We start from the raw sequence: 17,365 nt of genomic DNA, 5'->3' as shown, positions 1-17,365 counted from the left end.
ATGAGAGTTTTCATTTATACGATTCTTTCTCTGAAAATGTTATGTGATTCAGTGTCATTTATATTTTAAATTATTTTAGTCCAGAGGAAATTTTTTTTGTTTCTTCTTTTGAGTCTTCCCATTCCACATCTGTCTCTAAAAGTGCATGTAAAATGGCACCCAGAGATGTCCAACCTCTTCTCGGTGCAGTGCAAAGCCCAAAGGATAAGAAGCGTGAATTGAATCAGCAGTGGGCCATGACTCTTTGAGGAGGACACATTTGTCACTCCCCACAGAGATGAAGTGAAGACTGTCATCAGTTTGGATTCCAAAGGGTAGCAGTGAGGGCTGTGAAAAACCTGACACTGGATATGGCTTGGAATGTCATTTGAGCCCTTGGCCCTCGGCTCAGGGCTAAACTGAGCTTTTCTGGGTAAAGTTGAGCAACCCTAGAGCGTCAGAGCTATGTCTTTGAGTGACCCCATGAGCAGCAGCTGTGGTGTCAGTCATGGTGGTACAGTGGGGCCCTCGCTAGACTGAGTCCAGACACATTATGTGTGGGCCACTAGTGAAGGCCTGACTCTTGATTTCAGTGCTGTAAGTCCCAGTGAGGGAGCTAGCGAGACAGTCATGTCCTTTCAGCTTCATGATCAGCATTTCCAAGGAAAAGTGCTCTGGAAGACAATGCCATTGGAGACTTTGACAGACTGGAGCTAGACCATGTATATGTAGGTACTGTGAACACAATAGGAATTAAGTGATATGTTCAGGTCCTGAGTATTAGCGGTTGTGAATCCAAAATGGATAGCACAGTAAGGTTCCAACCGAAAAGTTCTTTCCTCATCTTGCATGAGGTGCTGTGGTACCATACTCATTTATCAGTTTGGTTGTCTTGTCGCTTGCATGAGCTATGACACGCAAAGCTGTATCGCTGATATTTCAAACTTCCACAGGGTCACCCACAATGGCCAGGTTTCAGTGCAGCTTCCAGACTAAGACTAGGAAAAAAGGCCTGCTGATATCATTTCTTAAAAAAGAAAACCTTATGAAGAGCTGCAGATCATTGCCTGACGCAATACCACCAAATGAACCCCTCATGTCTGTTCATAGGGTCAATATGAATCCTACTCTGGTCTGTTCATAGGGTCTCTATGAGCCCTACTCAACTCAGTGGCACCTGACAACATGCACATAGATCCTAATTGATCCACATGTCTTCAGGGTGGCAGTGCAGCTCCTAACCCCCAGGCCACCAGAGCTCCCTAGAAGGAATATGCAGGAATCAAATTAACTACATCTGTGGAAAGAGTAGATGAAGATGCTCTATTTCAGAGCAATGAAGTCAGGAGCCAAGTAAGAAACAGATCATCAATTCCTCAATTACAGTTTCAAGTTGAAGCTGAAGAAAATGAAAACAAGCTCAAGAGAGTCAAAGTACCCCCCACCTGAATTTAGAGATCAGCTCAAGAATAGAATTGAAGCACTGAATACTGATGATAGGAGAACAGATAAAAATCCAGGAAATCCAGGACATCATGTGTAAAGCCAAACATGATTAAAAAGATAGTAAAGACAAGACCAAAATAGTTTCCAAAACCTCCGAAACTTGCTCTTGAAAGCCAAATCAAATTAAGAGCTGACACAGAATATTTCAAAGAGCTTCTTGAGAAGACAAAGTATTTAAAAAGTACGCAAAGTCATGGGGTTAGAAAATCAAAAGAGGAGAATATATGTAGCATTTCTTAAGCTAAAAGAACTGAAGGAAAACCCCTCAAGCTTTGAGCTGAAATATTAAAGGAGTCTAATGCAAAATATCCAACAGTGCAGGAAGCATCAAGGGAATGTGGAAAGGGACACACAGTAACGGTACCAAAAATGGTTAATATTCATCTCTTTAAGGAAGTAATATATGATTAAGGTCTGATGGTTTTTAAGAAAGAAATCCAAGCTGCACAGAAGGCATTAGTGAAAACAAGGCTCCTGAAATTGACGGAATACAAGTTGACATGTTTCAAAAACAAATGCAATGCTGAAAGTGCTCATTCATCTGTACCAAGAAATTTGGAGTACAAGTGCCTGGCAAATGAATGCAAGAGGTCCATAATTGTATTCATTGCAAAGAAAGGTGATTTTAAAAAAAATTCAGTCTTTACCTTATTTTATCATTAATGTAATGTAAAGATTTGCTGAAGAACTTCCAGAGATTTAAGCCAGATTCCGAAGAGTACATAGAAGGAGTGATGTTATTCTTGATATGAAGTTGATCATGATTGAAAACAGAGAGTACTAGAAAGATATTTACTTGTGATTTATTTATGGTGCAAAGGCATTTGACTATGTGGATCACAACAAATAACAACAACATTGCAAAGGTTGAAAATTCCAGAACACTTGATTGTGCTCCTGTGGAACCTATACATGTATCAAAAGGTAGTTCTTAAAACAGAATAAAGGTTATTGTGGAGTTTATATTAAAAAAGGTGTGCATCAAAGTTGTTTCCTCCCATCACTCTAATTTCAGCTTTATGATGAGTACATAGTCTGAGAAACTATACTTACACAGAAAAACATGGCATTAAGATTTTTTGAAGACTCCTCACTTTGCTTACTGAAAATAAAAAGGTAACAACTAAGGAAGATCAAAGCATACAGCCTTCAGGGTGGATTAGACCTTAATATGTTGTGTGCAGCCAAGTTGGAACAGATTCACAGCTGACCCTCCAGAAGGTTTTCAGAGGCAGTCAAAAAGAAAACAAAAAAAATCTCACAACTGAACAAGAAACAGCATCATGATTAATGGAGAAAAGTTGTCAAGGATTTCGTTTACCTTGGATTTATAATCAGCACCCATGGAATCTGCAATCATGAAATCACTCAATATATTGTACTGGGGAATCTGCTGTTAAGGACCTCTTTAAAGTGTTAATGTGCAAGGATGTCACTTTGAAGACTAAGATATACTGGACCCAAGCCATGTTTTGTTTCATATACACGTGAAAGCTGCATGGTGACTAAGGAAGACTGAAGAATTGACACACTGGCATTATGGTTTTAGTAAGGAATATTAAATGTGGTGTTAACTGCCTGACAAAAGAATGGATACATCTGTTGCAGAAGAAATATAGTCAGAATGCTGTTTGGAAGCAATAATGGCAAGCCTTTGTCTCATGTATGTTTGACATATTTTAGGAGGGACAAACACCTGTAAAAGGGCATCATGCTTGCTGAGGTAGAGGCCAAGACAAAAAGAGGAAGACCCTTTAAACGGTGATTGACACAGTGGGCTCAAATATGGCAGCAGTTCCGAGAATGGCTCAGGACATGAACACTGTGGCGGTGTTTCCTTCCATTGTACATGTGAGTCAGAGCTGACTGCATGGTACCTATCAACAGCCATGGCACTGGAGGAATTAGCATTTAGTGCAATACTTGTTGCAAAATTTGTATTCACATTCCAGCCTGGTGATAGTATTCACATCAGACTTCAGTATTATGATGTGAACACAGAAAATTGCCCTGATAGGATCCTAGCAGGGAAAGGATGAGATGAGTTCCTCACTTTGCCCTTTTCCTCCACTCCATTGTTTTCAAAGTCCCTGGCTAGAGTCACCAAAGGTTTGTTACTGGGGCGTAGAAGGCAAAGAGCCTTTCCGTTTCTCCAAAACCAGCTTCCCCCAGCCCCAGCTGAGATCCACAGCCTATTTTCAATTCTGCTCGCAATTGTCATCCTGTTTCCTTTGTACCCCACAGAGGACGGCATGGTGACAACCGCAATAAAGAGGCATTTACATTACACCTAGAGGAGCCTCTCCTAGCAGTGAAGCTGATTAGACCCTGGAATGGCTCTTGTGAGAAATGCCTTCCTGGTGTTTTTGCAGGATAGATTCCTTATCATCTCCCTCATCAACAGTATGTGTGGTGGGGGCAGGGAGGGTCCCTCCTGGTTCCACTTGGGATTTAGTTTCATATGTATCTGTGTACCTTCTTCTTTGTATGTGATATGTAGTGTTAATATTTGTATTTTGGCTCATCCTTCAAAAAGCACTCTTTTTTTTAAATTTTATTTTATTATTGTGTGTGTGTGTGTGTGTGTGTGTGTGTGTGTGTGTGTGTGTGTGTACCGTCAAATCGGATCTGACTGGTACAGGAGGGGATTGTACCTCCTTCTCCGGCAGAGCATCTGGTGGATTTGAACCACATACCTCTGCGATTGCAGAGCAGCTTCTTGCCACTAGGCCACCAGAGCTTCCCCCAAAAGCACTCTTTAAAATCATAACCAAGGGGGAAAAAACCCAACAATCCCAAACCAGCTGGTATCAAATTCTCCCTTTTTTTTTCTCTTTGTGATTATGAGGTTTATTAAGAAATTTAACAGGTTGGAAACAGGATACAATTCTTCAGTCAGGGCAGCTGCTCACAGGCCCATGGCCCATCAGCCTCTAGGCCTTAGGTCAGTGTTACAGAGCTCTCTTGTTGTTACGTGCTGTGGAGTCAACACAACTCACAGCAACCCTATAAGCAGCAGCTCTGAACCTTCCCCCGTCGAGCTTGAGCCCACTGTTGCAATCATTGTTTTCAATCCATCTTGTTAAGGGTCTTCCTTTCTTTAACTTTCCATTTCCCCCCCCCCCATAATAATGTTTCTGCCTCCCCACCAATCATGGCATCTCCTATCTCCCTGCTCCCTCTGGTCCCCCAGCAAGAATGGTTGAGGGTCCCTGGCTCTGACTCTGTGGACTAGCTATTCCAGCTCACCTTTTTCACATCCATCTCCGATTCTCTGCTGTTGCTACTGAGAGGTCTCCATCTCTATCTATCTCCATCTCACAAAGGGATCTCTGATCCCAAAGGATGCCCACTGCATTCTTTTCTTCTTTCTTGCTGGTAATGAGATGTCCCCTATTGAATGACTCCTGATGACTCTGTGCACCTGAGTGAGGAGGCAAACCATTGTAGAGTTTTCAAAGTTGTGACCTTTTGGGGAACAAATTACTCCTTTCTTTCTACCATAGTCCACCAGGTTTGCTGGGTTAGGTGCCATCAAACCTGCTCTGGCTCATAGGTAATAATTGTTTCATTGAATTTTTCTGTCATGCTGATTTTGCAAAAAGAAACGCAAAAGTTGGGAATTGTGATTGATTTTTTATAAATTGCATTATAAATCTGTCAAATGAGTTTGTTTCTTATTTAAGGATCTGTAACTTACAGAATCTAATTCATCCCCATGCTAACGAGCAAGCCAATAAAGTTGAATGGTATCCATTATATGGTATTTAGGAAGAATTCATCATTACCAGCCTTACCTCCAGAGGGAATAGTACTGTGAACATTGTGTGTCTTGTTAGAATTTCATAGGGTTTATAATGAGCAAGTCTGCTTTAGGCCAACGTGCATCCATATTTGCAGGTTAAGCAAAAAATGGTTTTAAGTGACCACATCATTAACCTCTGAGAAATGAACATCGTGGGAAAATGAACAAAGAAATATTGAACCACAGCACCTTCTGTTAGCAAAATAAGCTCTCCTCATGGTTCATTATAGAGGGGGGAAATCTGGGCATTATGGTTGTAAAAGAAAAAGTAAGATTTCTCTGTTTTTTTCTCTTTCTGTGCTGAGAACTCTAGTGTTTTAAGTACCAATGTTCATCTGTATCTGGACGATAGTTGATACTCTTCCCTTGTTACCCCCCACCAGGTGGCGCCTATGAAGTCAAGCAGCATAGGTTCTTCCGATCCTTAGACTGGAACAGTTTGCTGAGACAGAAGGCAGAATTCATTCCACAGCTGGAATCCGAAGATGACACGAGCTATTTTGATAGTGAGTGTGTTATATGATGTCATTCTTCAGTGGTTGCCTCGTAGAACATCATCTGTACTTTTGATATAAATGTCTGATCAATGGAGAACCTATGAGCTCTACAAGCCTGTGTGTTCTTACACTGAATATTGATTTAAGAAAGAAACACATACTTAAAAGATCTCCATGAAAAGCTGAGTAATTCCCGAACATTTCCCTGCAGCTCGATCAGAGAAGTACCACCATATGGAAACTGAGGAAGAGGATGATACAAATGATGAAGACTTTACTGTGGAAATCAGACAGTTTTCCTCATGCTCACATAGGTTTTCCAAGGTAAGTGAAATTGGGCATAATGATATAGTATCTCTGGGAGAATCTCCCCCAGGCCAGTTGGTTGGTACCACTAAACAATGGATGAAATCCTAAAAACAACCTACACTTTTTGGAAGTAAGAGTCTCCTGTACTTAAAATTCCTTTTTGTTTTAAGGAAGAAAAAAATCCAGAACACCTCATTGTTGTAGGAACCAGCTCATCGCAGGTTTTCAGAGGCTGTAAATCACACAGTAGGAGATTACCTATCTTCCTCCTTTGAAGCAGCTGATAAGTTCAAACTGTCTGCCCCTTATCCACTAGGCCACCAGAGGTCTCTGTTTTAAGAAAGTGACCTGATAATCTTTATAATGCAGTCTTAATCCTCAAACCTCAGTGGATAGTTATGTCTTTATTTCACTCTCCACAAAGGAGCATCTTTCTTCTTTGAAGATACACACTTGCCTCCATGGCTGTGTCCTTGGAATATATACTAGCTATTTAAAGAATGGCCATGTCTCTACACCCCTCCTTCTGACTCAGTGCTGGGATGTACAAGCAAGCAGCCCATCAATTCCTCCATCTTTTAATCAAGAATGTGGAGAACCAGACCCTTCACATGGTCTTACACAGAAAGTAACATTAAGAAGAGGCTTAGTTCTTGATATAAGTTAATGTGTTTGAGGGATACTTGACTATAGAAATTATATTTAAATTATTAAAGTGCCAGTCGGAGGCTAAGCTCGAGTTTTGCAAACCGTAGAGGACGATACAAAGGTTGCTTGAGAATGATCTCCCTCCCTCCCCAATAACACTAATATTAAAAGCAAGCAAATCAACCAACCTGATAGTTTAGAGATAGGGCAGGGCCATAGGACCCTGGCATAAGCCTAGGGGACATTCTACCACCCTTCGCTCACTATTTTAAGTATCTATAGATTTTCTGTTGCCATGGCATTTTGCATAAGTACTGTGTAGCTTCTCCCCACCCCTATCATTTAGTAACTCTTACTGAAGCTTTTTCAAAGCAGCAACCTAGGGTTGACTGTCCAGAATTGGACAGCACTAACGTTCTGTTTATAGGATGACAGGGAAGTAGGGGTATCCCTGAGGGAGGATGATAGAAAGTCTATCCTGAGCCAAGACAGACGCTTCGAGGACACTGGGTGTGAGAGCTAGACCAGCACCTGTCCCTGACACATCAGAAGCTGACTCATTTTGTCTTTGGAGGCAGTTTGTTTTACTTCTGACTCTATTCTTCGCCTTCCTTTCTCAGGATCTGGGCTTCGAGCCACAGTCTGTAGTTCTGGTGGACTGTGGTATTGTTGTCAGTTGTCATTCTGACTCACACCCCCCAGCATGTACAGAGTGAAACTGCTCCACACAGTTGCCAGGATTATCTTCAGAAGCACTTCTGAGTGGGTTCAGAATGCCCATCTCTCAACTAGAAGTGGAAAACCAGGCAGATTATGGGAGGTTTAAAGGCAATCCGCTAGGGAATTCTGCTGGCCTAGTGGTAAGAACTTGTGTTGCCAACCCAGAGACACACAGTTAGAATCTACCAGCTGCTCTGCGTGAGAAAGAGGGAAGGAACAGTCTCTTTTCATGAACGATGAGCTGTGAGGCAGTTCCAACTCAACAGAATATAACAACAAAGACCATTCCCAAGGACAGCAGCCCCGTGGTTAAGCACTAGGATTTACAGTCTTAGAAAGCCTATTTGGTAGTTCTACTCTGTCCTGTAGAGACACTGCAATATGAAGAGAACAAGATGAAGCTGCCTCACTGAAATCCAATGCATGTCAATGTTGTTTTGGCTGAAAGGCCATTTCCCTGAGAACCGCACATGATTGAATAGGGCAGTAGGGAGTGCTTTCTGTATTTCACAAACCCTTGTTTACTTCCCATCTTTCCTCTGTAACAGTCGGAGTCCAGAGGTCCACTGGGGCCTCCAGTTTGCCTACTCTGTGACCCCCTTCAGAGATCTTAGCATACAAAGCTTTCTGTGTATGTGGTTTATAATCCAGGCAGTGCATCTGCCTTTTTCTGACCATAACTGTACTATATTTTCCCTCTTTCCCTCTTCAAACAAGTGATTTCTTCTTCTTTTCTTTGCAGTCAATTCCAGTTCTTTTTTTGTCCTTCTCAGCCCTGGCTGGTGGCCAGTAAATATCTTTTTTTCCCTGTGATTTTCTTTTCTTGATTGACTTTATGGTTAAAAAGTAAGATGTGCATTGATTCTCAGGACTAGAAATTCCAATACATCTATAGATTTTATTTGCAAGTGCAAAGTCCACATGGCAGTATGGTCAGAATAACTGAGGAATTCATAGTTCCCACTAAAAACAACAACAAAGAATTATCCATTGACCTGTAATCTTGGGATTCAGTAAAGCAGCATTGGAAAAGTGCTTTCTGTGTGCACGGTCCCAATTCAGATTTTAGTTATACTTTTAGGTGGTTTTCCAAAGATTTTTTTTTTCTTCTGACAAATGTTTCAAGAATTTATTAATGCACACTGATTCTTGGCTTTGCAGGTTTTCAGCAGTATAGATCGGATCACTCAGAATTCAGGAGAAGAGAAGGAAGATCCTGGGGATAAAACCAAAGGCACAGCTTTGCCATCCACAGAAACATTAAGCTGGAGTTCCGAGTATTCTGAAATGTATGTGAAATGCCTTGAAAAAGTAATCTGCATAGCAAGCCATTAGAGCAGTGGCACTCTCTCAGACCACCTGGCGTCAGAACCACCTGGAAAACTTGTTGAATCATGAATCCTGGGCCCACCCCAGAAGTTCTGATCTGGTAGCCCTGGGGCAGAGGCTGGGAACCTGTGTCTCTAGCAGATACAGAGGTGATGCTGATGCCACAGGTTCGAGGGCCATACTGAGAATAACAGCTTTGAAGATACCTTGGTTAGACTTTTCCAAGTCCTGTGTATATCTAGTTTCACCTAAGATCTGTGTTTTAACATGATTTCCTAGTGTGTATACATGACTTTGTTTTTTGTTGTTTTTTTTTAATGAAGGCAACAGTTATCTACATCCAACTCTTCTGATACGGAGAGCAACAGGCATAAACTGAGTTCTGGCTTGCTTCCCAAACTGGCCATTTCAGCCGAGGGAGAACAAGATGAAGCTGCTCCCAGCCCCAGAGACTCCCATGAGGAGCCAGAAAAGCCAGTCCTTCCTGCCGAAGAGTGTGCGCAGGAGGAGCCCGAGGCCACCACCCCAGCCAGCACCATCAGCAGCTCCACCCTGTCAGGTAAGCTTGCACAGGGGGAGACCTGCCGCCCACAGCATCTCCAAGTCCAGGGCTCAGCTAGACCAAGTGTTGATGGTGGATAGTTTATACTAGGAAACTGTCCTTGGGCCACACTTCTTAGACAACAATCTCCTTACAAATTAATATTCAGCGTCTAAGACGTGTCCTCAGTGCATAGCCAAACAGCACTTTAATCTGACCTAGAGCCACCCTTAGATAGATGGTCTAGACCATATGGTCTTAGACCATGGATGGTCTTCAGTAGGGTCTTTTGATGGCAGTCAGAACATGCTAATGAATCATGTTCTCTGTCATTGATGCAAAAGCAAGACTTGAAAATTGCATCTAGCTCTAGATTTTAAGTAAAAAATGGAGAAGGTGCAGCCAAAGTGTTCCTTGGAGGCAAAGATAATAAAGATTGGTCTCACATGCTTTGGGCATCTTTGCTAGGAGAGACTTTTCTTTGGAGAGAGACATCATGCTTGGAAAGGTGAAAGGGTGACAGAAGGGAGAAAGACCCTCAACCAGATGGGTTCACACAGTGATTGCAGCAATGGGCCAGAGGGTGAGGTTGCCACAGGTTAGGACAGGGTTCAGGTCATGGTTTGACTCAAATCGAGGGCACCTAACAATAACTAGATTTTAGCATTAAAAGGAGAATATGACAGAGTGAATAAATTGTTAAAACTTTTCTTATAAATTTACCAAATCACCATTGTTGTGTACCATCAAGTTGGAACTGACCCACAACTGACTCTCCATCGGGTTTTCACCCTCCTACAGTGGGTTTTCAGAGGCAGATAATTGCACAGGAGGAGACTGCCCCTCCCTCTCCCACAGAGCAGCTGGTGGCCTCCAACCTCGTGCCTTCAAGATTGCAGTGGAGCTTCTTGCCACTAGGCCACCAGAGCTCCCCGAATCTCCACTAAGGCATAGTATAAAGCCACTTATGGAAATGGATAATTGTTTCTTTGAAGTAATTGCCTTAAGTTAGGAGGCCGTGTTGCAGCAAATAGCCTCTCACACTAAACTCAAGAGGCTTATGCTGTGAATTTCACAAATGCCTGCCCATGCATGTAGGGCTTGGAATTTCTGAGTGGCTTGGGTGTGGGGTCATAAATGCTGACATGATTTCAGTTTAGACTTTATCAGCAAATGGAACTAACTCTACTACAAACAGACGGTGCCTTTCCAGTCAGTGGGTAAATGGAGTAAGAGGCTCCTGAGAAACCTGTGCTTAGTGGAAGTCAGTCTTGACAAGATGTTGGGGTTTTTTAAAAAACATTTTATGTGTCTTTTTTTTTTTGTGGGAAGGACCCCCCCTAGCAAGAGAAGCAGTATCTTCACAAGTTTTTAAAGCTTAATGGATCCTGGAGAGTTGGTGTCTTCACTTGGGAGCCAAACTTTCACTCTCCTCAGAGCAAGCCTTTTAAGTGCATTTAAAATATCGTTTGATTTATATAAACTTTATGTACTGCATATCCTTTTGCAGAGGAAGACAGATTTATGCCAGTTTCTAAAAATAAAGCAGGGAGATAGCTTAAGTTTGCTACAATAAATGTTTTCATTAAACTATATTCAATATGCTATATTTATAACCATGAATGGTTCCAAGATTTTCATGAACAATTTTTAATTGACTGAATATTCATGCTGTAAACATTTTTTTTAATATCTTCATTTCAAGAAAATACATTTTTAGGGTAGACTTACTTCAGCCTACCAAAATGTTTAGGTTTGTGGGCCCTACTTGTGCATATAGTTTATCATGAGGAAAGTAGTGTGAATCTTTAATTATGTCTTCATCTCAGTTCTCCTTCCATGTTGGATAGTTTCACATTTCATGGCTCTGTCTCTCTTGAGAGAAAGGTATAGCTTGAAAAAGTCATTCCTGTGATGCTTTCTGTGCTGTGGGGCAATTCTAATCTGTCCTGTAGGATCCCTCTGAGTCAGAATCGACTTGAGAGCAATGAGCTTTTGTGTTTGGATTGGTTCTGTCTGAAAAAATAATACAACTGATTAGTTTAAGATTTGGGACCATTTTTTATTTTGGTCCTCAAAGCAAATAGAGCTCTCTTACTGTTTTCTATTCCTGTTACAAAGGCCTCTACCTGTTTCTTAGTTATTCTTTTGCTTCAAATGGGAGAGAGTTACCTCCATTTAAAATGTATTCTTATAGTTATTTAGTAAATTAGTCTCTGTCTCTTAGTCTCTTCAGCTTACTCATTATCAGAAATGTAGGAGGCAGAGGGAGAACAGTGTCTGAGCACTTGATTGATTATTTCCATAATTAAAAAAAAGGTCTGCCTGAGTCCTGCCATGGATTTTGATTAATAGATTCAAATCACCTTTCTCTCTCCCCCATACACACACCAAACATAGGCAGACCTTGGGGGCTCTGTAGAATAGAGGGATGAGCTGATTCGCTTATAGCCAAGGGTAATTAGGGAATCTGAAAACCATGACTGTAGTAAAATGAAATTTGTTGATTTTTATATTGCCCCACCATCAAGAAGAAGGAACCCTTGACATTTAGAGAACATTAAGGTGACATTATCTTCCACTGGTAGGAAAGAAGTGCGCATTCATAGACAGTGCTATGAAATGAGACGGCTGAGACAAGAGTGAGGGCGTGATGGAAGGGACGATTGTATATCCATGCGCTGGCATTTAGGGAAGTGCTGCTTTATACATGTTTCCCTTTTCACCCCCATAACGACATTCAGTTTAAATCAATGGAAAGAAAAAGTCTAGAAATCTTAGGTGTAGAAGAGATTCACCTTTTCATTTTTTTACTTATCAACGATGCCTCTCAAACTAAATTAAAAAGGAACAGGAGGAGACCTGGCACAGCAGTCCCCAATTTAGGACAGAGTTCAGTTCTTATGACTGTGTTGGAAGATGGTTCTGACTGAAGTCATAAAAATATTGCCATCAAGTCAGAACTGGCTCACAGATGACCCTCCAGCAGGTCTTCTGGAGGCTGTAAATTGTGTAAGAGGAGATTGCCCCCCTTTCTCCCACAGAGCAGTGGACGGATTTGAACAGCCAGAGAGGCATCCCCTTTGGCTTAACAGTACAACTCCCAATCAATGACAACACGAAAGCTTCCTAAAAAAAGCTTCACTTTGTTCCTAGTGTTCATTATTATTGGGGTTTTTTTATAAGCCTCTTTGTAACCCAAATTTTCCATTGTCCTTGAGTTCATTTCATCAGAAATCTAATACATCGTAAATTGGAATTGCCTGTATTACTAAATGTATAATTTCTCTCAAAGTGTGTTCATGTTTTTTGAGGTGAGATTTAGGTGTGTGCATAAGTACTAGTTCTTCCATCAAGATTACATTGTCCTCCAGCAATATAGTAAGCGCACTATAAAATGTGATAGAGTTTGGCATACATGTGTTAAAGGATTGTTGATATTTGCATAAATTAGTCTTCTGTCATTGGTTAGAATGCTGTCACATCACATGGAAGTCTAGGAATTGTCGCTTCTCTCACAGCTCACTAGGTGGCCAGGAAGTGTGCAGTGTCCACATCTGTGTTCCCAAGTCATGAGTGTTTCTTAGATTTGGTCAGACCTGTCTGACTGTACCGCCTCGTGTGACATAGGGATGGACTTCCAAGTAGACCGTAGAGGTGTATCCAGCACAATGACACAAATCTAGTGAAGTTGAACTCAATCTAGTTCTTTGTTGGGCAGAGTTCATAAGGTCTGCCCTTTATAATATGCTGGCTGGTCTTTCAGAAGTCATTTATGGTGGTATTGGTATTAAATTCTCTACATGAATTGCATGTCTTAAGGTGATGATTAAGCTGAGGATTTTTAAAGCTGTTGTTGTTATGTGCCTTTGAGTCGCCTGCGACCCATAGCCACCCTATATGTACAACAGCCCTCAGCACTGTTCTATCCCTTGCCAATCTTATTGTTTTTGACACATCTATCCCCATTACTCCAGTCACTGAATTAATCCACCTCGTCAAGGGTCTTCCTCTCCTGCAGTGTCCCTTCACCTCCCAAGCATGATGGCCCTCTCTCCAAGGGCTAATCTCACCTTTTAAAGCTTCTTATTGTTGTTGTTAAGTGTCATTGAGTCATAGACGACTCATAGCAACCCTATGAACAAAAGACCTTAACACTTGTATAAGTTTCATCGTTTCTCCAATTTCATAGAGCTTCTGGAGGCAAGCTATTTTGGAAGTGGATGCCACTCCTGCTTCCAAGCTTGTTATAATTGGGGAGCTCCACCAAGCCCTGTCCACAATGGGTAACCATTATCACATTTGACACATCAGTGTCAGTGTTCAGCATCACAGCAAACATCAGTTACCTCTATATAGCAAATAGACCAGTGCTATACCACCTAGAAGAATGTTTGACCAAAACCAATTAAAACCAGGCCTGAGGGCCACAGATTAAAATCACCCACCTTTGGCTTGGTAGCATCGCTTTCTGTCCAGTGGGCCAACTGAAAGCTCTCTTAAAAGCTTAGCAGGCTAATCATGTATCAGATAGAAGTAAAAACAATATGAGCATTGGGCGTCTTCCCCCCAGGGTAGACAAAGATGTGTTATCAGTAAATAAAAATAAATAAAATAAAACTGACAGCTTATGAAAATAAAAGTAGGAGGGAGACAAGGGTGGCTGCTGAGCTTCAGGAGTCCTTTGGGGCCTCGCCATATACATCTCTACTTGGGAACTTTCTTTACTATTTGCCTCTTCAGCCACCAGGCCAGCATCGTTGGTTCTCCATTTCTGCTTCCTCCTACTTGGTTATCATACTCTTTACTGGTCCTTTGGTGAGGAGAGCCCTAAATTTTTACTTAAAACATAACTCCAGTTTATGTACAAGGGTTAATAGAGTTAAAAAATAAAATTTGACTTAGCAGCAAAGGAATCTTCTCACATCCCGTAATTTCAGAAAGGAGCAACATCTACCTAAGTCTAGATTAATGACCAGCACCACGAATGAGCTGCTGCATAATGTATTATGTGATATCCTTTGTCTCTTCTCACTGAATTTATAAGGAACGTAGAGGGGAAAGCAGCACCTAGTGTGAGAAGTGAAGGGACACACTTCTGGGTAAGTTGTGTATCGGAGCCTTGTATGCGGTGTGCCCGTGGAAGATGGGAAAAGATGACATAGCTATTAGCCCACATGGAAGGTTAGCTGTTGTCCTTGTATTAAGAACTACTGTTGCCAACACTGAGTAATGACAATAATCATAGTTTAAAGTGGGTGCTTGTGGGGTTCATAAAGTAATTTTGGCTCATTTCATGGCCTCTCAGGTGTGGTGAAAAGAGTTTTCTGCATAATGGTTGTGGAATACTGATTCTAGAATGTCATTATGTATGGTTCTTGTCTGTGGCCACCACCCATCTGTTAAGCTGTTGTTTTGTGGTGGCTTTCATGAAACCAGACCACTAGCATTTCACATGCCAGCAGGGTCACCCAGTGTATACAGGGTTCAGAAGAAACTCCTAGCTTAAGACAGCCTAGGAAGGAAGGTCTGATGATTGACTTTCAATGATTAGCCAGTGAGAGCTCTATACATCACAATAGAATATTGTCAGACATGGGGCTGAAAGATGAGGTCCCCTAAGTGGGAAGTCAATCAGAATATACGGTGGGTCTAACAGTGAAGCTGAGCATACCATCAGTTGTAAAGATGGTACAGGGCTGGGCAATGTTTAAAATCTCACAGCAGTAACTTGTATATGATAGAACTGGGCAATGTTTCAAAACTAACTGCGACAATTTGTATATGATAGGACACGTTGCCTTTCAATTATATAGGGGATTATAGATTGAGAATTATTAGATGTGTACCATTCCAGCAAATCTTGAGTGGCGACCTCTCCTATTCTTCCTCCTTCATTCATGTCACCTGTCTCAAGCCATCTATGTGTTTGTAATGTTCGCCTGACACTCCATGAACTGACCAACCACGTGGGAGTGAGTTTCTCAGCTTCTGCCTTTTCTTTGCACCGGTGTTCCCCTCCCACCTCTCCTGTCCTTGGTTTTCTTGAACATGTTTATCCCTTCTTCTTTGTACAGTTGGCAGTTTTTCAGAGCACTTGGATCAGATCAATGGACGCAGCGAGTGTGTGGACAGTACAGATAACTCCTCAAAGCCCTCCAGTGAACCTGCTTCCCACATGGCTCGGCAGCGATTAGAAAGCACAGAAAGAAAAAAACTCCCGGGCAAAGTCACAAAGTCCCTTTCTGCCAGTGCCCTGTCCCTCATGATCCCAGGAGGTAGAGCGACATCGACTTGCATGCAGTTGTGTGATTTGTGCATGTGGTCCTCTTCCCCGCGCCCCCAACTTGGAATGCTGATTGAGATGCAGAATTGCTTAAAAGCAGGAATGGGTGGCATCCCAGCCCAGCTTCTCAGAGCTTCTGGTGTTAGGCCTCAGACCTCTCGCTCAGAACCTCCTCATGCCCCGAAGAGCATGTGCTTCTATTTCATCTCTCTTTTCACGCCTCAGGAAATAGGCAAGAAGACTCTTTTCTACAAAGTTTATTTCTTTAGTCTTTTTTTTTTTTTCTCTTCAAGTTACGTGATAAATTTCTCTCTTCAGTATAATTTTTCTTCCCCATAATGTGTCGTTTCTATACCTTACAGAGCTGTTTTCAGTATCTGTATAAAAAAAAGCTAAGTGTGGTTGTTTTCTTTTTTCTACCATCTTCTAATTAATGAGTATATAGACACAGAGAATGTAAGCTTTTCCTTTTTAGGGATACGCCAAGTGAGAGACAGCCTTGAAATTATGTTTTCCTAACCCAGTCCATTGAGTTATACCTCCTCCTACTGGTGATCAAATTATTTTCCATCTAGTACTAGAAAACTGAATTTAATTATGTTTTATTAAATGATAATATTTTTCCAAAACCTGTGGTTTCCTCTTCTAAGTCTGTAATAATTTCATTAGTAGAGATGAAATACACCACCCTGGTATTATAACTTATCATTCAAATAAGACCAAGAGAAGTGAAGTTGGAATTGAATTGTCTTGAAAAGATTTGTATTTGAGATACGGACCACATATAAAAGAGAATGTTTACATCTTTAAAAATTCATCTTTTATTTTGGTAGAAAGAAATTTGATCTAAACAAATAGTCATATGTGGGTAGTGTTTGCTATAGGAGATCTAGTTTTCTGGGGGACATCCAATTTAGTACCATAAAATAAACACTTAATTTCTCCATTTGAATAACTGTTTATAAGTCAAAGACACAGTGAGGAAATTAAGTTTGAAATAATTCAGTCTACTTTTGAAGGTTGGTGGAAGAGTCCAGACTTCAGCAGAGCAGGGAAATTATTTGCTTTGTGGAGGTGAGAGAGACTGTCACAGTGGAGGGAGTAGGGACATGGATGCAAGTGCCCACACTGTTGCTCTCCCTGTCTGCATGCTGGAAGTTTCCTGCACACCAGGGTGCAGCTCATCACCTGCCACTTTGATCAGACTGAAGGCAGCCAGCAAAAGAACCTACATGTCCCTGAAATCAGAGAGCAAAGGTTCACAGGCGATGAGACATTTAGCTTTAGCTTTGTTCCATTTTGAACACATAGAGGAATTGTACAAAGGTAGGAGTACGTTTGGCTTATTGTGGCCACCGTGAAACTTGCCATCCTTTTGGGAGTTTTTCTTCATTACTGCAGGGCAGTTTGTGGCCTTTCTCTGACTGGACTCCCCTTTCAGCCTCAGTATCTTTTCATATTTTTTTTTTTTTTCAGAATCTCTCTCTCACACACACACATACACAAAGAGAGAGTTTTAATGTCTAATTAACACCTGTTTAGATTCATGTAGGTATAATGTTGATACGAACTACAAATTTAAAGTATTCTTCATTCTAAGACAAGGAAAACCCAAGTAGAATTAGTGTTTTGAATATGAACTGAATTTTTCTTAAAATGTCTTTACAATCCATACCTGCATTGTCCTCTTTCTTATAAAGCCTATTATTAGTAGTGCAAATAATATGTGAAAAGAATCAGTTGTT

General features: G+C 41.3%; 1 protein-coding gene across 1 annotated transcript in view; it reads left to right on the top strand.

Moving 5' to 3' along the window:
- The window catches only part of MAST4 (microtubule associated serine/threonine kinase family member 4), a 978,185-nt gene that overhangs the window by 941,938 nt on the left and 18,882 nt on the right, over positions 1-17,365 (top strand). Inside the window, exons 20-24 of the mRNA XM_006902373.1 lie at positions 5,674-5,796; positions 5,999-6,111; positions 8,626-8,753; positions 9,117-9,352; positions 15,412-15,612. Of these exons, the coding sequence (XP_006902435.1) occupies positions 5,674-5,796; positions 5,999-6,111; positions 8,626-8,753; positions 9,117-9,352; positions 15,412-15,612 (801 nt within the window). The remainder of the gene's footprint in view (positions 1-5,673; positions 5,797-5,998; positions 6,112-8,625; positions 8,754-9,116; positions 9,353-15,411; positions 15,613-17,365) is intronic.

Source organism: Elephantulus edwardii, unplaced genomic scaffold, assembly GCF_000299155.1.
Source record: "Elephantulus edwardii isolate Elephantulus edwardi_28Jun2011 unplaced genomic scaffold, EleEdw1.0 scaffold00400, whole genome shotgun sequence".
Classification (NCBI taxonomy): Eukaryota; Metazoa; Chordata; class Mammalia; order Macroscelidea; family Macroscelididae; genus Elephantulus; species Elephantulus edwardii.
This window is presented reverse-complemented; position numbering and strand designations above follow the sequence as displayed.